Source organism: Haliaeetus leucocephalus, unplaced genomic scaffold (genome assembly GCF_000737465.1).
Source record: "Haliaeetus leucocephalus isolate CR32 unplaced genomic scaffold, Haliaeetus_leucocephalus-4.0 Scaffold195, whole genome shotgun sequence".
NCBI lineage: Eukaryota > Metazoa > Chordata > Aves > Accipitriformes > Accipitridae > Haliaeetus > Haliaeetus leucocephalus.
Window position 1 is genome coordinate 6705929 of NW_010972631.1, and position 24261 is coordinate 6730189.

General features: G+C 41.7%; 1 protein-coding gene across 1 annotated transcript in view; it reads left to right on the forward strand.

The window, feature by feature from the left end:
• The window catches only part of FILIP1 (filamin A interacting protein 1), a 108686-nt gene that overhangs the window by 52063 nt on the left and 32362 nt on the right, over window positions 1-24261 (forward strand). The window contains exons 4-5 of the mRNA XM_010565772.1: window positions 10852-11025; window positions 13149-13327. Coding sequence (XP_010564074.1) covers window positions 10852-11025; window positions 13149-13327 — 353 coding nt within the window. The remainder of the gene's footprint in view (window positions 1-10851; window positions 11026-13148; window positions 13328-24261) is intronic.

Below are 24261 nucleotides of genomic sequence, written 5' to 3' on the forward strand. Positions count from 1 at the left end.
TGTCTTTAACTGATCCTCCTTTGCAATCTTTTAAAAATAATTTTAATCAACTGATGTCATTTGACTCTTTTTTTTTTTCATTTACTTAATAGTAATTGTATACTCAGTGCAAGAGTAACGAGAAAGCTTGTATCTTTTCTCATTTTCTTGAGAGAAGGCTTACTCTGTGGGAGAGGACATGGCCAACTCTTTTGCAATAAATGCTAGATGCATGGACTCTCAGGCTTTAAAATATCTGGGATTCTTGGGAGAGCTTGCAATGAGCATATGTCTTATGTGTCATAATGCTGTCCAGTACTCTGAGTCACCAGTTGTTAATTTAACATTGCAGTTGTAGCTGAGTCTGTTTTTATTAACTTTGCTGCCCCAGTTGTGTATTTATTAAGTTTGTGTCTCCTGTGCTCCAGCTGAGGATCAGATAAGCTCTTGAGAGCAAAACAGATCATTTTCCATCCAAAATGAGCTTTAATAAAAGCAAATATAAGTCTTTATATAATAATTGTTAGAACATGGCTATCTGAGAAAGTGTCTTTTTTCTAGGGTTAAAGGCTCCACCTATCGGTTGACTAAAATGAGAGAAATGTAACATTTTCACACAGAAAACTGCTGGCCTTAGTGAACATCCTGTGTCTTGCCACATCTTTACAAAATTGTTGTCTTCAATGTAGAATTTTGTATGATATCCAAAATAAAATTAACTCAGTGACTTATTTCTGAGGGCTGTGCACATGCAGCACCCAAAATGATGCACTGCTGAGATGCTATGAAGGGAAATCCTTTCCTAAGACAGGAATGGTTTGGATTTTGCAAGTGAAGTCTTTCTTATCCTGGAAATGATTGTTTTTCTTTGTAAAAAAATTAGCATAAATTCTTCCATACCAGCAAAATGAGTGGAACTGACTAACCCAAGTACAGTTGCATGGTAACTTCCAGTCATTTGTCACCTTAAAGTTTAAACAAGTCAGAAACAGAAGTATTGATGTGGTCAGCTTCATAGTGAAAACCCGTTTCCCCAGTATTGGCTCAGGCAGTCTCAACAGTTCAGGCAAAATGGCATTTTGAAGGGCTTTAGAATCATTCCTGGGAATGCAATTGGAGGATGGAGAGGATGTCCAAGTGGGGCTGGGGGAGGGCAAGGGGAAGGACAGACATTGGGGAGGATCAGGGGGATTTTGGAGACAGCAGGAGGCTGTGAGGGCATCATTGTGGGCATGGCTGGAGCTCTCGCTCTGTGCCTTTCATTGCCCGCCCTCTCTAAGTGACTTCACTCTAAGAGTTCGCCCCACTTCCCTCGTTTCCTCTGACAACTCCTCTGTTCAAATAATTGGCTATGCTTCTAAGTGCTCGCTGTAATGCAGTCCTACTGTTCTTGCCCATTCATCAATCATCAGTAACTTGAATGCACATCCGTGTAGCACAGAGCACTGAAAAACAGCTTGTTGAAGCCAACAAAATGCTTGGACAAGAGAAAGTTGTGTATACAGTTTATTACACATGTATACACACGTACGTCTGTTGCTATCCCTCTTGAGTTATGCTCACGTCTCCACAGAGGAAGCAGAAGGATTTCCTCCGAGCTTCTTCATCCTGACAGCTACGGCCCTGCTGGCACCAGCTTGTCTCTCACTCCGTCCTGCTCCACGCGTGCTCATTCATGCCATAAGACAGCTAGATCACTGCAGAAAAAAACTACCAGGGCAGGTTTGTTCCTCTTGGAGGGGGGGTACTTATGCCAGCAGCTTCAAGTGCTTCCCTGAAGTTCAGGCCACAGCACCAAATTTCAGCTGCTTCAGTTCCCTATAGAGTCAATGAAGCACTTTCAAAGAGCGATTTAGACAACCTGAGCTACATGTCTAATGAAGATACTTTTTAGTTTCCAATGGATTTCAACAAATTGGATGACAGTATAGAAGTACATAAGCATGGAGGAAATAAAAGAATATAATGAATGGGGGAAAATGAATAGTAGAGCAACTATATTGATGTCAGTGCCATATATTTTGTAGTATTAATAGCGTTAGTACCTAGATCTTATATATACTTATGAATTAAATCTCACAGTGTTCCTGGGAAGTATTATTTCCTTTATGGAATGGAAACTGGAGCATGGTGAGGTTAATTTTGTGTGTGAAGGATGCGAAATATGTCCATGAACAGAGCACGGATCTCTTGAGTCTTGGTTCAGTCTGGTTAACATAAGATTAAGGGGGAGATGATAACACAAGATGATAACACAAGAAAGAGGAAAAGAAATGCTTCTTCTGTTTTTACTGTTTCATTAGTCATCTTTTTTTCTTCATAAAGAGCTGCTAACTGATCACAAAATAAGTTGTGGTTAGACAAGGAACACAGCAACTTACTACACGACTCCAGCAATGTAAAAACACCTCAATGTGTGGGAAATGTGCTGCAATTTTAATGACTTCCTATACTGCTATAGCAGCTCGTGATTGGCCATTCACCTGGGATATGGAAAGCTGCAGATTATTTCCTTAGCATGAATGAACCAGAATAGGGACTTAGTCATTTGGGTTTTCATGTCTGATTTGGAGTACCTGAACCAGGGAGCTCTCCTCTGCCTTTGCAAGCATTTTGGTGACTAGTGCTGGTCAGAGAAAAAACCCTAAAGTTGCTTTGTTAATTACCTCATTTGTTAGGATGCAAACTGCCCTGAACTGCAAATATAGTCATTTGTGTGCTGTTGTTAATGTTTCTTCCCGCTCAGGTGTCCAAAATGGTGTTTTAACAGATGTTCCTTCCTCTCCGTGCTGGCTAGTTGGATCAATCTGTGGTCTCTACTTGCTGCCAGGCTTCAGGTCATGTGCAAAATGTTATTATATGGTTAATGTTGGCTGAGACGTAAACTATATAACTGAATACGGCAAACCCAAAACAGTGGCTTTAGCCACTGTGATGCATTGCTGAAGCATGTAAAGCATATCCCCAACATGGAGATTCATGCGTGTAACTGACAGTGACCCCTCGCATTGGTCTCTGTGCTGACTGGATCATGACACTGTAATTCTATATGCTGCAGTAACTGCCCCACTGCTCAATAATATTGAGCAAAGCACTCTTTCAGTGTGAAAAAGAAAGACAGGATATCCCAGACCCTAATAATTCTGAAAACATCAAGCAGTGTGGAGTTAATACTTCTCGGGGCCTTGCCATGGGAATTTTCTGGCTGTGGCCCAGACTACAGATAATTAATTATGTCAGTGAAAGCCTCTGGTGGCCTGTTTTCTTCAGAAAAAAAGTGACATCATCCATGGAGCTCTCTGGCAATAAAGCAGAACAAAGCTGTGTGGGCAGGAAATAACAGACAGATGTCTTCTAGTGCTCATTTGATCTGTTTCGAAGCTTGCTGTAAGAAGTAATACATTGCTCAGTGCTGCTTCTCCTCAGCTCTGCGATCTTTAGCATGGACTTTTTTAAACATAAGAGGCCACATTAATCTCTGATGTAATTTTTCTGGAGCTACTTCAGAGGGTTTGTGCAGTGGATGAGCTGGTCTATCATGTGCCTCTCCTCCAGTATTGATTTTAGAAGGAATTTCTGTTACCACTGTAAGATAACACACAACAAAATTAAATACACTGTATAGCTCCAAAGGCTTCATATAAGGCCAGAAAGTTCTGCATGGTGTGGAGAAGACAGGACAATTCTGTTTCATATCCCCAGAGTCACAAGGGATCACTTGCATTTCTGGATATATTTCACTAAACTTTTGTACAAAACCACCAGTGGTCACTTTTCATCACTGAAGTCATCTCTAAAGTAAATCACGCACATAGACCCAAGTCCAGAAATGTTCAAAGAAATTTGTGCAAGTGAATCCCACAGTTTCAAGTATTAGGAAATTAAGCTGAAATGAAAGGCAAGAAAAAGGCTTTGCTGTACATAGAGTCTTTCTTGCAAGAAGAACTACGTATACATGTCATTAGCCAGCATTTTGCATAGCTGGAATCACTGAGTGAATGATATAAGCAAGGCTACTTCAGACACCTGGTATAGGAGAGAAAAATATTTCTCGAGTTTTTAGCAAAAAGGAGCTTTGTATGATGCAACAGAACATCTAACTTCCCAGCTTTGAAGCATGCTTTGTACACTAAGTACATCTGACCTGAAAGACAAATTGCTACCCAGTCCTTGTAGCAGTACGTAGGGATAGTTTGAGGAATTGGGCCTTTAACAAAAATGTCATTCCAGTCAGCAGGGGTAATTTTTATTACTTTCTCTATTCATCTTCATAGCATCATGACACAAAATGAAGAAAGTGCACTTTCCTTTTAATTATTTGAATTTCCTCCTAAGTAAGAAAAGAAGGGAAGTTACAGAGTTTAAACAGGGATTAGTGTTTAGAAAGTTTTGCAGACACCTGCCTGAAGATGCTTTCTTCATTAAAGTAAACTAAGCACACGGAATTCACCTTCTGAGGTCTCTAATGGGAATTTTCAGAAATAAGACTATTCCTGCCCTGGCATTGTCACAGCATGAGCTTGTCCTGGATAGTGCAGAAACTAATGTGAGAACATCCTCCTGATCTCCCTCAGAAGGATGCCTTGAGTGTGATGTTTGTTAGCTCTAGGTGAAACATTTGTAAAGTCTACTGGAATTTCGGAAATCAGCCACTGGTAAGACCACAACATTACATGGAGAACCTGTGACCTTATCTAGTTTCTGATGCAGTACAGAGCAGCTGTTGCACTATAAATAACCTGAACTGTGTGCAATGCAAGTAACATCAATGCAAGTAGAAGTACAGGTTCCTGTCCATGGTTTGGTAGTTATTTCTTGCCATTAATCACTGGCAAGAAAAATATGACTTCATAATCATTAAACCTCTATTACTTGGTGCTTTCACTTGTGCAGGAATAACAACATGTCATGATAAATAGAAAAGAAATAGTCAAAAGCTGGAAATATCAGGTCTTCCAAATATTAGATACGTGTATGCCTGTAAATACTACTCCTGCTCCTGAATTTTCAAAACTTGTTTCAATTAATTGAGAGGATTGTCATCATGTTATTGAAATATTTAGATTGCTCTGAAGCAGTTAGATGTATTTTAGATGGCTCCAAACATGGACCTATGAAGAAAATAGTTACTGGTAACTGATTTCGAGAGACACACACTATGAATTTGCAGGAAGGCTACTTACAAACAAAAGTCAGGGGAAGAGTTTAGGAGATGTACTGGCGAAGGATCTTGAGTTGGATTTTACTCTCAGCTGACAGTGATTACTTTGATTCTATTCAGCCCATCTTGAATACAACTGAAATTTTTTTCCGATTTACTAGATGCCTTACATGAAACGAGTTTGGTCAGCTCAGTCCCATTTCCCAGGTGACAAATGGCCTATGGCAAAAATTCCCCATTTAGTGGGTGCTGAGTTTTGTTAGCAGTCTCAAGGGAGAGGCCAAAGACTGTGGGAATGGGGAGAGAGGGCTGTAGTAAATTGGCAGGGCAGGGCACGAGGAGGAAGCACGTCCGAACGCCGGGCTTGTGTAACAGTCTTTCCATTGACCAAGAATTTGGTTGCTAGGCTGCCGGTCCCCTTTTACAAGCAGCAGAGTCATGCTATTGTTTCCTAAATGGTTTCAATTTTATGCAGGGACCTCTTTACATCCTTTCTATATCATTTAAATATTTTACTAGGCATGTAGTAAAGTGAGGTTTGGAACTCAGACCCCTGCTCTGCTCAAGCCAGTGAGCAAAAGACAGCCCTTCTCTTTTATTCTGCCAAAAAGTGAGTGTTTCAGGGTAGCCCTGCAAAGAGTGGCCTCACATCAGCCTTCCAGCTGGCAGGCTAGCACGCACTCCTGAGGGGAGGGGAGCATTTTCTTGTATTTCCCAGGTAGAAACCCAGACCCCGCATCTTAAGTAAGTGCATTAATCAGTGGGTAGTAGAGAGGAGGAAAAGGAGAGTGGGCAAAGCTGTGGGGGACAGCAGTGCTCCATGGCACGTCAGCCCCTCCATGGACATACTCAAGTTCTGAGGTCATCAGCCTTTAGATTTTGGCACCTCCAGTAAGCGTAAAGCAAGGCTTATATACAGTTCAGCTCTGCAGTTCCTCTATCAGCAGGGACAGCTGAAGGAGTTAACTGAGCACAGTGTCCAGTTCCGGTCCCCACAATTCAACAAAGACGCAGACAAGCTGGAGAAGATCCAAAGGAAGGCCATGAAGGTGATCAGAGGGCTGGAGAACCTGCCCTATGGGGAAAGACTGAAGAAATTAGGTCTTTTCTCCCTGGAGAAGAGAAGGCTCGGAGAGGACCTCATCACAGTATTCCAGTACTTAAAGGGCAGCTACAAAGAAGATGGAGGCTCTCATGGAGAAGACAAGGGGCAATGGGTATAGGTTGCACTGGGAGAGGTTTCATCTCGACATAAGAAAGAAATTTTTTACAGTGAGAACAGTCAATCACTTGAACAACCTCCCCATGGATGTGGTAGAGTCCCCATCACTGAAAGTTTTCAAGATACAATTGGACATGGTGCTAGATGATCTCATCTAGGCTTCCTTACCCACGAGAGGCTGGACCAGATGATCTTTTGAGGTCTCTTCCAACCTGGGCTGTTCTGTGGTTCTATGAGTTTGATGGACAGGGAGTCTCTAAGCAGGCTTTGCTCCTGAAGAAAAAGAGTGTGGAAAAACTCCTCTGAACATATCTGGCCTTCTGTGTTTCTTGCCTTGAGAGTATTACTAAGAGGTAAAAGTGGCCTCTTCATTTATCTGTCTTTATTGCTTCTACTGTTAGGGAATCAGGTACTTGGGGACACTTTATTAACAGAAAAGTCTGTTTATTTTCAAGAACCTACAATCTGACCAGTATAGATAGAAAATTAGCTTGGAGTTTTCTGTAGGACAATTTAAGTAATGAAAAACCAATAAAAGTAAATGTATGTATTTTGTCAGTTCTGTGTCTTGACTTTAAAGAGCTTCTCTGACTAATTGCAGTCTTCTGGACTTACACAAATAAGTTTCATTGTGTTACAAGCTGTTGCAATATGTGGTCTTCTCATGCCTGAATACTTTCTCTCATCAGAGCACCAACAAAACAAAAAAAAGGACTTGAGAGATGGCTTTCCTGTGTCAAACACACCATGTTCCTTCTACCAAAAGAGCTAACAACTTTCCTCTGGGATTTATATACAAGCTTACTTCCAATTTGAAATGTCTTCCTTGTGTTTGTCTCCTAGCTTATGATTTATGCTAACTGTGCTCTGAGACAAGGGAGGCACCTACAGTAGATGTCCATCAGTAGAGATAGCTTGCCGGTATGGTTCTCTCTTCTTAGCTAAGACCCCCCACTTTGAGCCTCTCATACATCTTTCCAGGTATGTGTGTTGAAGTAGCCCAAGTATTACTCTACAGGATTATTCTGACTTGTTTTCTGAAAATGGTCTGTATCATGCAGTTTAATATAGTGACAGTTGTTCACTATACATTGAAAGAAAACATCTCTACCTGAGCTCTCTTCTAGTTGTTTCAGTGGAAAATTAGTCATTTGGAGGAAACTTGAAATCACAAGTTACACAGACCTACACAGCTGTTTCAGCTCCTTCCCTCTATATTATCCTGAGGAGTTTCAGAGAGACTAACTGGAGTTTGCAAATCCTGAGGCTGATGGGAGGTTAGGATGTCACCCAGGCCCCTCTCCGACCTAGTCTAGCTGCACTTTAGGATCTTCCTCTGCTGGGGCTTGTTGCTGACCAAATGAAAGCAAATTTCTCTCCAGTTTATTATTAGCACAAGGCCCCTTTTTTGGTCCAATGCTTCCTAGCAACCTGAGTATCTGTTTGTAAGTTTGCTTTTTACAAACTGTTATCGTAAGTGCACTGAAACAGAGTACTTGGTGAATTAGCTGATACCCTTGAAAAGATAATGATGGGAGCGATGGCCAAGCCCAGAAAAGGCAGAAGGCACCTTGCCATGCTAACGCAATCCAGATTCCAAGTGTCTGCAGAGCGTGGGGTGCCCAAGAAGGGGTACATGAGCGGGGGGCTGCCTGCGTCCTGGGGATGGTGCCACCCAGCCTGTCCCCGGGCTGGGTACCCTCCCCTTGGGCTGTAGCGAAGGGTCTTCAGCGCTAACAGCCCTGCCCTGTCCCTTGGAGCTAAGTGTGTCACTCCTTCCTTTTAAAGATGAAGCAATGAATAGAGGTTTCCTTCAAAGCTCTGAACTGAGCTTGGGCACCTTCGTTCCTGCTTGGGGTGCCAGTTCCTCCATTCAGCATCACCCACTCCCCTGGCTCGGCTTCCTCTGGCTCTCGGGGGACCTAAACTCACAGCTTCCAGAAACCTTTCTCAGCTGGCAAGTTATAAGCTGTTTCAGGGGCTCTTATTCCCTCCTGCTAAAGTTGCTGCATTTTAATCATCGATGATTAAAGGCTAATGAGTCTGGAAGGAAAGTATGCACAGCAGTGCACAACTGAGCAGGAGCTGGGGCACTCACTGGGAAGAGCAGCGTTCGGTCCCTCTGTCAGCTAGTACTGTATTAAATAACCATTGCAGGGACTGGAGTCCAGCTCTGCTCTTCCAAGTCATAGAGCCCGAGTTGTCTCTGTTTGCTCTGCCTGGCCCTGTCAATGTTTAATTATGCCATCTGGGGCCCGACAGCTTCAACAGGAGAGAACGAACTCACCCTCCTCCCTTCCCAAATAGCCTAAGGTCCAAGGTGTGCCCTTCCCTGAGGAATGGGCTGTGTGGGGCCTGAAGCTTTCTGTGCTCAGGACCAAAGTGAATCAAGGTTTCAGCATGCTTGGTTGTGGCCCTTGGTGCCTGGGGTAGAAGGGGGCTGCCCCCTAATCCTGCTATTTTCGGTGGTCCCTTTGCACAGTGCTCTCCCGGAGCATGCCTGCAGCACAGGGCCCTTGCTGCGAGGCACACAGTGGGACATCAAATTTGTTCATTGGGGCAGGATACAGACATGGCCCCGAAACAGTCTCTTCCTAAAAGGGCCTAAGACAACACATCATAAAATCTGGATATTTATAAATCCCCCTAGAGTCCCATGCTATGCTATTAGACTTTTTAAAGGCTTTTTCTTCAATATAGAAGCATTGGCCTCATAGTAAAGAAGACACTAAGATAACTATTATTTTTACAGGGCTATAAAAAATGATATATTCTCAAACCTGTCTAAAACTTTCCTAAAATAACATTTTTCCTCTACTGAGAGTGGTGTATTTCCGCGACATGATGTAGTGAGGTGCACATGCTCTTTTGGCACTCTTTGGGAATAGCCCACATAATTCACTTGTAGTTTTGACATCCATGAGTGATGCACCTTTCCCACACTCATGCTGAAACAACATTAATACCATTCCAGTCTGTATTTTGTATCTTGCAGACATGCGCAAAGCTTTTACTTAAGGTTACAAAATGTACTGAGTAAGCCCCTACAGCTAGCTGTTTATAATTGGGCTAGTTCTCAATTGGGTGGCATGATCTTTGCTTCAAGTTCATTTTTGGTTTTATTTTCGTGTTACTCTTTTATTAAAAAAAAGACTAAAGGGTCTTTACCATTTCCTGAAATTATTTCCTTGCTCACTTTAAAAGCAGGTGGTTTTGCAGAGCTGCAGTGCCTCTGTGGTACTAGGTAAAGATTTAAGATTTGCTACAGGGATAATATGGAGTGCCATTATGAACACTGTGGGAAAGCATGAAATGTTGGGCAGTTCATAAATCCTAAACAGTCATTGCTTACATAGGGGCAGGATTTGCAAGGGATTTTTCCTAAAATATCTGAACCTTTCCTTAGCCCTTAATTTGCTTCCCAAGCTCACATGGGTTGAGTGTTGGAAGGGCAGGCAAGAGAAAAATTGATGCCTGTACTCTTCTGCCCCCCCTCCCTTTGAGCTTGTGGGAGAGATGCTCTTCAGGGAAATTGGGGAGCTCCCTCCTGCCCACCGAAAACTTGTACCTTTTACAGCTGCTGCCTGGATCACGGCCTTATAAACCTGTCTTGAAGGACAAGCAAGTGCCCTGCCCTTATTTTACAGATGGCTTAACAGATATTGGCAAGTATCATTAGAAACAGTGCTCAGGATTAAGCGTTTGTCCACAGCACAGCCCTAAATTGCCCCTCATTCATAGCCAGGTGGCCTTGCAGAGCAGTCTCATCATGCCCAGACACCTGCTCGTGCTGCCTGAAACTGGGGGCTCCCACTCAGGGCAGGGAGCAGGAACTGGGACCCGCGCTCCCCTCGGCCACAGGAGCACCACTGCTCCCAGGGACGGCCCCTGCTCCAGCGTCAGCAGCCCTCCTCTGCTGCTGGGGGGGTTTGCTCAGCCTCTTTGGGTCTGCTGCCAGTTAGCCAGCATCTGCAACAGTTCTAGGGTTTTGTTTAAACAAACAAAAGTTAGAAAACTTTATTTTAAAAGTTACTCAAAGAGAATATTTGGTCATAAAGTCAGGTAGAGAATGACTAGGAAATAATTGATTCAAGGCTGTCTGAGAAATATTAATTCAGCCCACTTGTGCTCTTTGTTCTACTCGCCTCCTTACCTCAGTCAGAGAACAGCACAGGCAGTGAATAAAGTATATGAAGAGTAATGATGTTCCCTGGCTATAGTTGCAACCCAGATAAAAATTCATAGCATTCAAATGTAATGGCAGGCAAGAATAGAATAATTAATATCTACAAGGACAACATTTGGATTGCACAGATCATGTTTACTCTGATATCTCCCAAAGTTTTTATATTTGCATGGGCACCCTGGCATTCTTCTAATTTTTTTTTTTTTTTATGTATGCAATCTGTACATATGAAATGCCCCTATTTTCCCTGTGTTCCCTGTTGGTTAATAGGTTGGCTTATGGTAGTGATTTGCAATGTTACAGGCAAGGGAGGACGTGATCCACATGCTGAAGACAGAGAAAACCAAACCTGAAGTTTTAGAAGCTCATTATGGGTCTGCAGCTCCAGAGAACGTGCTCCGAGTGCTACACAGGGACGCCATCCTTGCCCAAGAAAAGTCTATAGGGGAAGACGTGTATGAGAAACCAATTTCAGAGGTAATGACTTCTTGATTTACATCATTATGTCTGTGCAGGCAGAATCCTAACCAGAAGTAAGACTCTACATATTTTGGATGTGTGCAAAGCATGCAAGAGGATAACACAGCATTTGTAGAAATGACGAGAAATCAAAGAAAAATTGAATATTCTTGTTCACTCAACTGCAGAATAGGTTGTAAGCAAAGTCTTCGGTTTGAACACAAACAATAAAGAGATTGTATGCTCCTTAGGGCTGGTGCCATTAAGCAAGAACAAAATCTCTGGGTGTTACATTTCTGGTTTTTAAATTCCTTTAAATTATAGGCTCCAACCTCTACTGCTTGCAGCACTGGTAAGCACTCTTTGATTTTCTTGGCATACTAGACCACTATCGTGTAGGTAGTTAGGAAAAGAAGACCTTCAGAGATTGACTTTGACCGTATTTATGGGATCATAAATCTGCGATCATTTGACATCACTTAAGCTCTAGGACTGCAAAGTCAGTTCAGCCCCTGAAAGAGACCTGTAGGACTTGATCCCTTGCTTTAAAATCTAAGCAATAAATGAATGTAGAATAGACCTGGGAATGTCTGAGGCCAGCATGAATGCCAAAATAAACAGCCACTGCTCATGTTTATAGTTTCATAACACTCCAGGCATGGAGAAAGATCATGCAACAACATACAGTATAATATACTATAATGCCTGTCCAAATTTTCATCGTTCCTCCTATTAGAACATTTAAGTCTTTCACCAGGAATTGTGTCTACCACAGGTTACCTTTATACTGTGTATTCTTATTGAAGCATCTTCTGGAATTTTGGGGATGATAGTAAATAAGGAAAGCAAACATTAGCATGTGGGAGCATGCATGAAATACTGTTGAACAAGATTAAAAGAGCTTAGCAGGGCTTTTGTCTAAAGAAGCTGATAATTTGATGGGGACCTCAGTGTAAAACTTTTATCATGTGTAGGTCCACAGGGGTTATGTTGGACCTAAAATAGGATGGTGACAAAATTTCCTAAGTGCAAAAGATCTACTCTCAAAGGCTGAACCTGACCTGGCTCCTTTATAAAATGCAATGACTGCTTTACTTTGACTGCTGTGGTCAACTTCTGGAGAGCAAATCGCCACCGTGGTCTTCCTGCTCGCTTATTTCCCTCAGATTGCTGAGGGACCCTCTGAAACAGCAGCTGCCTGGTGCAGCCAGGGAGGAGGAAGATGTAATTCCTACAGGGTAAGGGCTGGAACTGGGCAGAGCAGGCTCTGCCAGCTGCCGTGCCAGGGGCAGGCAAGCAGAGAAATGCCAGGGCTGCAGGCTGCTTGGGCAGGGAGGAGGATGGAGTTTGTCATCTGCTCCCAAGAAACGGTGAAAGGAGCAACATGAATAGCCGTGACAGCTTCCGAGTGCCCTGGCAACATTTTAGACACACATCCCTGGCCTTAGGGTTTGTTTGAATAACAATTGGCGTATTAACGTAATAAAAAACACCCAGAAGACAAAAAAGGTAAAGTGTTTCTAATAAAGAAAGAGAAATTCCTGTCAAAAAAACAGGCTGAGGGGAAAAGCCTCTGGCTTATAATGAATTGTACTTGGTAATACGAAACTGAATCTGTGCTGAATCTAAATAGCTTAGACTTTTTATCTCAGCAGTCCTACAGGTGCATTGAAGATGCATAACTCAAATTTCAGCCTTGAGCTTACACCTTACGCTCCACATATAGGTGTCTAGTCCCCATATAGGTACGTGAACTCAGCCTCCCAGGGTCTGAGGGCGCATATCCTGCCCTGGCATTTGCTACAGCTTTTCCCGTGCGAAATGAGGAAAGTGTACACAGCACCTCACCACAGGGGAAATTCTGCACTACAACAATATTATTTGTTACCCTAAAACTAAGTGGAGTTCTGTCCTTTGTGTATCTGAAAACCGCGCAAATGTTTATGGCAAACACGCTGTCCAAAGAAATCATTACTTTTACAGGACAGTTACTCTTATTTCTAGTCACTGCTTTATGTAAAAGCCCAAGACATAAAATTATGGGACTTGCATTTACCAAACACAACATTGTTGGTTAATAAATCAGATGAAGTAAGCAAGGAGACCTTTAAAACAGTCTATTCTCCTTTCCTACAATCCAGCTGGACAGACTTGAGGAAAAGCAGAAAGAGACGTATCGGCGCATGCTGGAACAGCTCCTGTTGGCAGAAAAGTGCCATCGCCGCACAGTTTATGAGCTAGAAAATGAGAAACATAAACATACAGATTACATGAACAAGAGCGATGACTTTACCAACCTCTTGGAACAGGAGCGGGAGAGGTGAGTACCTGAGATGGTGCAAAGAGTATCCCCAGTGTCCCAGTGCTTGTGGTTCAGCAGTGACATGGGCTGGTATTTTCTGTGTTTAAATGACACTAAACTTATGTGTAAACCATTTGTAAATGTCGGTCCACTCATGTTATTAGTAAGTACCTTACTGTGCAAGTCTAGAGCTGGAGGAATACCATTGAATGTTCCTGTAGTGTGCACTTGAATTAAGGCATGATTTTGTTATGAATTACTCATACCCATTTTGGGTTCACCTCCTGGTAGCTTTTGATCAGATGTTATTTATGTTGGCCAAGTTTGGGGCTGGCTTGCTTAGCTAAGCACCGCATTTTGTGAAGGACAGGGCACTGTTTGTCAAAGCAGGAGGACAGGGTAAGGAAAACCACAACACACATTAGGATACTGGCACACAAGTGGTAGGGACTTTGCCATGCCCCACACATTTAGGCTGGCAAAGTCACAAACCATTTGCGTTATTTTTCATATTTTTGAAGATGCATGCCTCAGGCAAGATCTATGTTCCCCTGGAAGAAAATATTTTCATGTTTTTTAAAATGTGCCCAGTCTGCGATGGACTATCTACAGGGTTTATCTCACAGTCTCATACTCTCCAGGTTTTTTTCTTCAAGTGTTTGTCCTCCTTGTTGGAGTAATTTGTTCTCTGAGTCTCTAAGAAAGAGCACCTACCAGCAAGAATGAGCACTCGCTAACAGCCTCAGTTTTTCAATATGAAATTTTCATGCACATACCAAACTGCTTGAAATCAATCCACAATGTTGTTTTTTTTTAAAAAAAAAAAAAAGCTCTGAGAAAAATACGGCAAGTTCAAAGAAGAAATGCTTTTGAGGAAACCACAGTCTGGTGGCAGACATTTGCAAAAAGCCAGGAGCTAAATTGTTTAGTGTATTTCCTGAGCTCAGTTCAGTGCCAACTTTGAGTAGGTGGCACATGAGCTACAGTGACCATATTTCCTGGTTAAATAGCTGGGGTTTTTTTGTCTCTCTGTTTTCTTGGGTTGATTGGCAAACTTTAAAGGACAAAAATACTTCTGCATCTTAGCAATTTGATTCTCTTAACAGAAAATAAAAAATTTGTTGTATTTCCAAGTAAGGAGCAATTTCACATCTGATTCTCATAGATGCCATTTTTTCTCTGTGCTCAGTATCCCTGTATGTGTGGACATGCAGGCAACTAAAATGCTACAAAAGTGGTATTAAAATACCATTTACATTTGTCTTTACATTTTATATTCACTTTAATTTGACAATGGTGCCTTCTTATTATTCCAGTTCAACTCGTGAAGGCCATTAAATAGCCTAAGATTATGACCTGTTTTAAACTGACTTCCTTCAATGAACTGATTAAAGAGCTTTCTGTCTCACATTACTACGGCTAAGATACCAAGTCCCATCTCTGTGGGCATTTTTTCATACTCTTCCTGCTCTTTCATGTCTTTTAAACTTCAGGTTTTCCACATTCTACAATTTTTGGAAAAACAGCAATAAAGAAAGCAGAATTTGAGTTTGAACTTCTATTGAAAGCCGATATTTAAGAGCAACTAAATCTGGCGGCTTTAGTTGCCAATGCCTCTGTACTGGTGCCTGGGGCGGGGGGGAGAATTGCAGTGCTGAAGCAATCTTGATTTATGTTGAGTGACACGAGAAACCTGATGTCTGCTACTTAATCCACTTTGTTTGTCTAAGGCACTAATGAGGAAATTAATTTCAAGTTTAGTAGCGACGAAGCAGAGAACATAGCAGGTAGCTTAACATAGAAAACAAAGCGTGCGCGTCCCTCCCTCTTCAGGGTCCTCCTCCCCGATCACTTGCAGAGCAGATTAGCAAAATCAGGACGGGCTGGAAACCACTCATTAGTGTATAGTCTTAAATGATCTCAACTCCTCATCTTTGCTGTGTGCACATGAAACTGAGGCTGCACCCACATATTTGTGGGTGTTAAAAACTGGAAGTAGTATCCTTTGAGGGCTATATTCACAGCGAAAGAGAGGGTGATGGGATGACTTCTTAGGAAAGTCCCACAGTGGCAATCAGCAATAGATTTTTGTCAAAAAGAAAGAGTCTGTAGTGGAAAGATTAAATTGCAATAGGTTAAAACATAAAAAAACCTCCCATACTCACTTAATCTCCATATTGGGACAGAGAACTGACCTGTCCAAAAGCATTTCTCAGGGTCCTGCATAGGCATTCTTGTTTTATGAGTACCACTTTATATATAATCTGTTTTACTGTGGTGCTTTGAGGCCTTAGGGTTATTTTATTAAGAGCTGAACAGACTTGTAGTCTCCATGAAACAGAAAAGGGACACGGAGGTGAACTTTGCCCGTCAGCCACTCCGCTGCACTCGCAGTTATAATGTTAATGAGACAGGGTGAGCAGGAGGAAGAACAGTCCTGTGGGACGGCCATCTCACAGCAGTCTGGTACAAAGAGAGCAGTAATAATTTCTGTGCTGGATCTAAGTAATATGAGTAATTTCTTTCCTCACAGTATTTTACCAATCTTTCCTAACCATTGCTGTCCACACCAACTTTTAGAGGCCACATCTGCTTTTGCTGTCCTGTGAAAGTTTGAACAAGATAAAAAGGGAAATTCTTTAAGAGCAGAAATACGCCTCAGTTCTAATGTATTTCTAGCACTCTTTTAATGTATTTATTTTGGAATATATTTTTACATACACTTTCATACATTGTCTCTAATCCATCCACAACAACATGATATGAAAGCAAACAGTCCCTATGAGGGACTAATTATTCCAGCCTTGCACAGGAAGAAAGTAACAGGAAAACATGATTTGTCAAGAATAATTATGCATGAAAAGTATAAAAAATAAAAAAAGAGAAAATTGTACATGGGGATATTAAAAATGTAGACAGCTAGGAGGGGTAAATGGAGAAAGCTGGAGGGCCTGACTGTTGGTGTTGGCTCTGCAACACCAAGTGCAACTAAGCTGTAGAAAGGTTGTGGAAAAGGTTGGCATGTTACAGGAAAAGAGTAGTGACAACCGTTTGCCAGATGTTGATGAAAGAAATCTGGTACTTTTAGTGGAAGACCACCACAGACATGGTGTCTGAAGTGTTTTGCTGATTTCCCTATAGTACGCTATAATTATATCTAAAGATGGGAATGTTTTGAAAGTTAGGGATAGTATTTTCTTTTTTTACGATTCGCCGAAAATTCCCCTTTTCCACGCTTGCCTACCTCAGCTGCGGTTCCATAACATCAAGTAGTCCTTGGGCATCTCCTATCCCCAGGAGTGCAAAAGCAACCATCTTCCTGGAGGAATAAGGAGAAGAGCTGGAGGCCCCTGGGTCCCCTCAGAGGGAGACCTTTGGTGGCAGTCGGTGGGGTAAGGAGTCTCTGGTCTGTCAGGTGGAGAATGAGGGGTTTGACTGGAGCTGCACTGACAACGTGGCTTGCCGTGAACACCTGAAGAGCAGAAGACCACGCAGCAGCATCCCAACCCCAAAAAGCTCTTGTGTAAAGCAGGCTTAACGTGAAGTGGTGCTCGGTTGTTTTCTGTTCTGCCTAGTCCTAGCCCTCTTGCCTTCTCCTTTAGGGAACTGGGGGAGGGAGGGGAGAAATCTTTAGGATCAATTATAAGCTTTTTTATTTGAACAGCAGGGCTTTTTCTTCTGGTGGAAAAGGGGAGAGCTCACTGTAACCTCAGCACTGCTTTGACCTTTTGATCGACCTAGGAGATGGGGTTTAAAATCCTGACATTTTTAGAGGTGCTAATCTCTGAACAATTTGTCTTGTACTCTTCTTTTAATCCCATTTGTTGACAGCACATTTTGCTGCTATTAAAAGCACTGGAAAGCTCTCATTGATTTTAATGGTTCAGAAGGAGGCTTCTGGTGAGGACCACTGAGCCTGTCCTGCAGGAGAGATGGGCAGAAATCGCCTGAAAGCCTTAAAAAATGGGGGGAGGAGGGAGTTGCTTTCATATGCATGGGACGTGGTTTGCCGAATAGAGGGTGCGATGTGGCAGAAAGGCTTTGTTGGAGCTCGTTAAGGGAGATCTGTGCAAGTCTTTTGTGAGTAATTTGATCATTTCCAGCAAGATCCCTCAGACTGCTGAGACTCTCTTACCCCACCACACAATGTGTCACTAAACACACACCCAGTATCTAATGTAAGTACTGTCTGTCTGAAAGCATCGATATTATGTTTAGTCACCTTTGATTGTAAGACTTCATCGAAGTGATGAGGATTTTAAACTGGCTCTTGCTTTCCTTGCTGCAGCTTCAAATTATTCTTTACAACCACATCGACAGTGTTCCCAGTGCGCTGAAGCATTTCACATTTTCCTCAAAGGCAAGGCCAAGGATTCAGTCTGTACTTCCTAAGCAGTGCCCTGCTAAATCTGGTTTTGGTTAAACCCTCTTTTTGAAGTACATGGCCATAATTAGATCTGCTTAGAGGAGACAGCAGGACTGTGACCCCAGATCTTTCCTCCACAAAGTTTCCTTTCAGTCTTCGTTTAAAATTGTCTCCTCTCTGCCTCCCCCATCGCAGCACCCCCAGCAAGGAATGCACTGGCAAGTCCCTCGGAGGTCTGTGATAATACATTCCTCTCGGCTTCGGTCATCCTGGCACCGAGATGCTCTTGGCTGCTCTGCTGGTGATGTAATTCTGGGCCCACATCACCTGCAAAGGAAACTGATCTGCGAGCAATAAAGCACACAGCCGTCTTGAAACAAAAATGGGAGTGTTGATGTTAGCAAGTTTTTAAAATCTTTTTTTTTTCCCTTTTGCACTTCTGCTTTTATTACCAAAGCTCTCCTTCTCCCTTTTCCCACGAGACGGCAGCACCAAACCTTTCACTGGGAAGTGCTTGCCTTTTTGTTTCCCTTTATTTCATGGACCAAAGCAAGTGTAAAGGCTGGAGTGTGACATAGCTTGGAGATTTTGTCTGCGTTACCTTTCCAGTTTGCATTTTCTCTTGATTTTTATGGAGATTGTAAAATAAAGAAGCTGGCAGGAAGACAGCAGGGCAGAGTATCCATCAGTTACTTGTTTAGAGAACAATCAAGCCAAAAGTATGAAGTGTTCAGGGCTAATAAATCTCTGTGATTTACCAGTTTAAGGCCAAATTCTGTGGTAAGAATAGCCCCATACAGAGATATTGGGGTGAGGTGTATGGTGCAAACATATAGCACAGATTTGGCCTGTAACTGTGTAACCTGTTGGTGATTCCTTTAAAGTCTGGAAATCAGGTTACTTTACAGAAAGATTTTTGCTATTTTTTTTCTCCAAGAGTTCTTAGCCATATTTGTACTCTGACTTTTTTCTCATATGGTGATTGTTTCTGTGTCTTGGTTTCCAAATTGTGACCCAAAAAAAAAGGAAAAGCCAGCCCAATGGGACTGTGGGAATTCACCATTGCGTACAGTAGTTACTCATCTTACTGCACATTACTTTCTGTAGTAGAGCACTGAGTCACTCTCTGCCTACTTTTCAGTAAGTGCATCTCTAAACTTTTAATCTTATAATGTAGAAGACAAGGCCCACAGTACAGTTTTTATTCTTTTCTTTTACACTGATGTGCTATCTGTATGGTTTGGAAACGCTGGCTATTTTCTGTCAATGTAATATATTGACAGGACCACGGATCACAAATTCTGTGGTAGTCTATTAAAAGAAATAAATGAAAAAACCTGGCAATGACAAATACCATTTCTGCACAGTTAAGTAAATCTGAAGATCATCCATTTTGCAGGTCCTGTTTTACAGCTCTAGCTGACTGCAAGACAGCAACTGCTCGAAGTTTATGTTTTAACTAATGAATATGGTCCCAAGTTCCAACAAAACGGCTCCAAAGGTAATTTAAAAACGAAAGAACAGCCACATCAGACTGTGGAGAAACAATATGAAAGTATTGCGAGTCTTATACAATGTGAGGCTTGCCACGAGCTGGGACTAATCCAAATCCATCTCTTCACACTTGGATAGTCCTCAAAACTGTCCAGTCTTTCAGTCACTTCTGGGATTATATAAAATGGCATCATGTGTTGTTTCAGCTATTCTTCCAAAATTTTTTCTAAGTAGGCATCAGCTTCACAGCCCTTGAGAGAGAATTATTATACAAAACTATATGTAGTTCATTATGCCTAGCAAGTTTGCTTGCTAAAATCATCAATTCAAATGCTCCCAGGGTCAGATTGGGGGAAAAAATTACTTCATTCAAAATCTACTCACGAACCCAAACTCTGTCCAGGGTGCAATAGGTAACAATTTAAGGGGCTTTTGGCATGTTTCAGAGTTATTATACTACTGAAATAAATATCAGTTCACAGCTCTACTGAGGCCATCTTTCTAAGTTGTCATTTTTTTAGGCAAAGAAAACAAGAACTGAATCAGGGTCATGTAAGGAAAATTGCTTCCTCATTCAGAAAGATTAGAAACAGGTTTCAGTTGAAGTGCCAGGTTTCAGTGAATTGCTAAAAAATTTAGATAGATGCCACTTATTTACAAGTATAAATATATGCTAATAGTCACTCAAGCTTGAACATGTTGGATATTTGCTTTAGGTTTAAATAGAAGTTTACCTGTGCAGAGATGTACAGACTGATTAGCAAAGTATAAGACTTACTATTTTGATTAATGCCCTACAAATATTCAAGACCTGTTCTACATTGTCAGATGATAACTCCCACTAAGCCGTATGAAGAACCTCAAGATGTCATCTGACTTGGGGGGGGTTATTCTGACTCAGTGAGCCTATATAGAAGCTTTCCTAACCCTAAACAGATGTGATGCTTTTTCCATCTTCTTTCCCAAGATGGGTGCTACGTTGTGCATCCTTTCTCCTTTCTGCAGTATCTCCACCAGCAGTGGAGAATACCAACAATGAGTTTTATATTTGCATCGTTTCAGTTTTCATTTCTTTTTAAGGCTTATATGTGGAAAAATCTTAAGGCAGAAGAAAAAACCCAGGTGGTGCAAAAATCCAAACCAAACGTTTTTGTGAAATTTGCCAAAGCTTGTGCAAATGTGAAGGGGAAGAAATGCAGAATGCAAAATGTATAATTCAGCATATATTTGTAAAGCACCTGTGATTATAATATTGTGTTGCCATAACTACTGTTTCGACTAATTTTTTAAAAACTCATTAAAAATGCCATTTTGGGTGTAAGATAATTATTATAAATGTCATCAAAGAAAATCTGGTGGCTTAATTCACAAGACCAGCTAGTCAAAAAACGATATCAAATAATCCTGTGATTATGCTGCTCACCTAGACCATGGAGACTTTCAGTTCTCCCATCAACCTGTTGAGACTTGAACCCACCTCTCTGAGGAGGCCTTCCTGGGCATGTCACTGGGTCTCTTGGGGTGTCTGTTTCCCACTCTTCCCAGGTAAAATTGTTCCACTTTTACAAGTCACTTACATACTTTTTGAGTTCTCTTCACCAAAAGGATGACAATCTTCTTGTAGGTCAGTGCCTGGGTATTCAAATTCCCCCAGACACAGGAATTCACTGGGCCAGGTCTCTCCATTTTCCAAAAAGTGAAGATTTTTCACTTGTTGGTTTGGTGAACAGGGCCTTGATATGGTCCTCTCTATGTGGTGCTTTTTTTAAAATGACAAAGATGGAAAGGAAATTGCTTGTTCAAGATGAACAAATGTTTCACTGAAATCCACATGAAACTTTTTTCACTTGAATGAGAGAGAAAAATAAAGCTTTTTTTTTTTCCTTTGATAATTTCTTATTTAATTTTTGGTTCAGCTCTGGAACTGAAAAATCAATTACTCACACAGCTCTGTTATCCAGTTGTTTATATTAGGGAATGATTAATAGTAACGTAGCTGAATATGTAATGCCCTAATGAGAAAAGATAAAGAAATCAGCAGAAAATGAGGCTAAATTATAGCAGAGTGACAGCACTGCTTTTCTGATGATAGCAATTATGTCATAGGTAAAAAAGTATCTCTTGGTGACAAGTATATATATTACAGGATGAAAGTTCCTGTACAGTTCCGTTTAAAATGTTTATTTTCAGAGGAACTGGAAAGGGATAGACATACTCTCTTTCATCGTTTAAATATCAGGATTTTCCTAGATGACTTAACTTGTTTTAAAAGGATGCATAGCTTTCAACATTTTTTCATTTTGCAAATTACTGGCTGGGATACAGCCCTGGTTTCCAAAAACAGTAGGGGCAAAACAGTGTCCATACTGGTGAAAGACAGGCGGGTGGTGTGGAGGATAGGGCACTGCTGCTTGCAGTTGTTGTTGCACAGCTCACGCTCTGTGGGCACCGCTAATCCTACGATAGAGAAGAGTGTGTCCTGGTTTGACTGGCTCATGTCCTGACCTGACAGACCAAGTACTGTTGGCCCAACTTGCTTTCGGTGGCAAGCACTGTTGCTTTGTGCCCATCATTAGCACACTGAGCCGTCTACGTCCAGCTTCTTCAGGTCTTAGGAAATAACTAATCCGTAAAAATGCCAACTTGACGCTGGATTTTATGAGCACAAAGCTGGCATTGTTGCAGTTCCTTTGAAGTCAGCAGAGCTCTTCTTGATTAATGGGATTAATGAGAACCAGGGTAGGAACGCCGAAAATGTTAAAATTGTGTGTGTGTGTGTGTGTGTGTGTATGTACCTGTAGAAGTATATATATATAAAAATGTATTACATTCAGCAGTTTCTTGAGTGGAGTTATAGCTCCTGGATAAGAGTTTGCTCTCCAGCAAAATAACTTATCAACAATATTTATTTCCTGTATGACTATATTTTTATATAACTTCTATATGCATTTCTGTTTATGATGATAATAACTTATTACTACATTATTTTTACATAATTTCTACAGCCAAATAACACCTTTGTATTTTGAATTATTTTTGGTCAGTATTGCCTACTGATTCTACCAAGGAGGCTGCAAGCTTCTGCAGATGGATTTTGCCTCTCTCTGTGTGTGAGGTATCACTTACACTTATGTCACTATAACATTTAAAAAATAATAGTGATTTGTAAGCAAGGATGCTCAGTGGAAGTCAACAGCTGACAACCAAATACCTGATTAGAAAACAACAGGGCCAGGATGCATAACCCCTGCAGTTATTCAGAGGGCAACACAGACATGGCAGAAAGAAATTTTAAGGCAAGCAGAGACAAGAAGAGTACCTTCTAATTCACACTTGCTGTATGAAACTGGCCCAGTTTCTCCTTGCTTGCTCTCCATCTGGGTACATAAGTTTTCCCTGTCCTTCCCTTTTGCCATCCAAACATTCAACAGGCTGGTGGTCAGGACATCATCTTGGAAAGAGGTAGCGCAAGCTGGAATTATCTCAGCCTGAGGAGAGAAATAAAACCAGGTATGCCACTCCCCGGGCAAGTAATGCGGTCCACAAGCGCTGGTGCAAGAGGCAGCCCCCTTCCAACTCTTTCTTTGAATGGAAGCACCTATGGCTCCCATCCCTGCGCAATGGCTGTGGTCAGCCCATGTCTCCCTGGTCCTCCCTTTGCTGTTCCGTGTGTAAAGACATGTATTTCATGAGGCACAAATAACCTCAGGTGGAGAATGATGTTCAGCTCAGGCAAGATGATAGGACTTCCAAGGATGTGCTACAGCAAGTTTGGGTGACCAAGATACAGATCTGCCCCAAAATCAGGTGCCTATGAACATTCAGATTTATATGTGTGGTGGTGTTTGGTTGGGGTTTTTTATCTGTCCCTCTTTAAATTATTCATTAATTGCATTCCAAAAATCTGTGTGTCTTTTTTGGATCCTGCTCTAAGTAACTACAAGCAGGAGGTTAAAATAGCAGGCTCAAATCTCAGGAGAATCTAGCCCCTGGGTGAGTGCTGTGGGGACAGTCTCTTCTACGATTGCTTCTCAATAGACACAAATATTCTAATGCAAGCAGCAAACCTAAGAATTGCATGAGCTGTAGTAATTAGCTATGTGGTAGTAGAAAAGCTTTGTGTAGGTGTAGGGGGTTTTGTTTGGGTTTTTTTTTCAGGGTTGTGGTGGGTTTGGTTTTTTTGGGGGGGGTAAGGGGTGGGGTGTCCATTTATGCTGCACCTCCAGAACACAGGGGCAAAAAGCACTGGCAACGGTGGGGCTGTGAGATGGATGTGGTGGGCAGCTGTGTGCTCCTTTGTGTTCAGGGCAAGAGCTGAGGGTCCTGGCATGAAAATTAACAGAAATACCTTCACAGCCTTTCAGACTGATGGTTGGGACACAGTATATTAGGATGTGGTGTGACAGCCAGGATTACTCAGTGCTGATGTTGTTAAAATCCATCAGTCTCTCTTTAGCTCATAAAAGCAGCCGCTGACTGCTCTTTTACAGCATTTGAAAATTTTACTGAGGATTCATTATTTGTTAAATCACTGAATACAGTGCTCACAGGAAGTCATGTTTAAAAATCAAGAAGGAATCTTCATGAGATTATTTATTTTTCTCCACTTTTATAAGTGTGCATTGTTTAATCCTTATGTCAAGCTGTGACTGAGGTGGCCAAATATGATATAAACCAGTGCACACATAGCCTGTATTTCTAAGAAAATCGAGAACCTGAATTGAGGGAGATGGAGTTTTTATATTGACTCCACTTGAGCAAGCTCTTGCTCTCAAGCTGCATTGCTGTTGTACTGCTGTGTGAGCTTTTCCACGCTTGACTAGCCCAGTGCGTGCAATTATATGAATGATGCTACTTCCTAAATCCAGTTTTTAAACCTCTTCACTCTTTTTTTTTTTTTTTTTGAACACTTTCCCATGTTTGAGACCCTGTCATGGTGACTCCAGACACCATCACTTGGGTTGCTTGATGCTAAAACAAAGCAGTGATTCTCTGGACCCTGTTTTCTCTTGTTTTTCCTGCCCACTTGTTTTATTCACTCTATCAAATACATTCTTTCAGTGGTGTATCAAATGGGAAGCAGTGAGGTGGA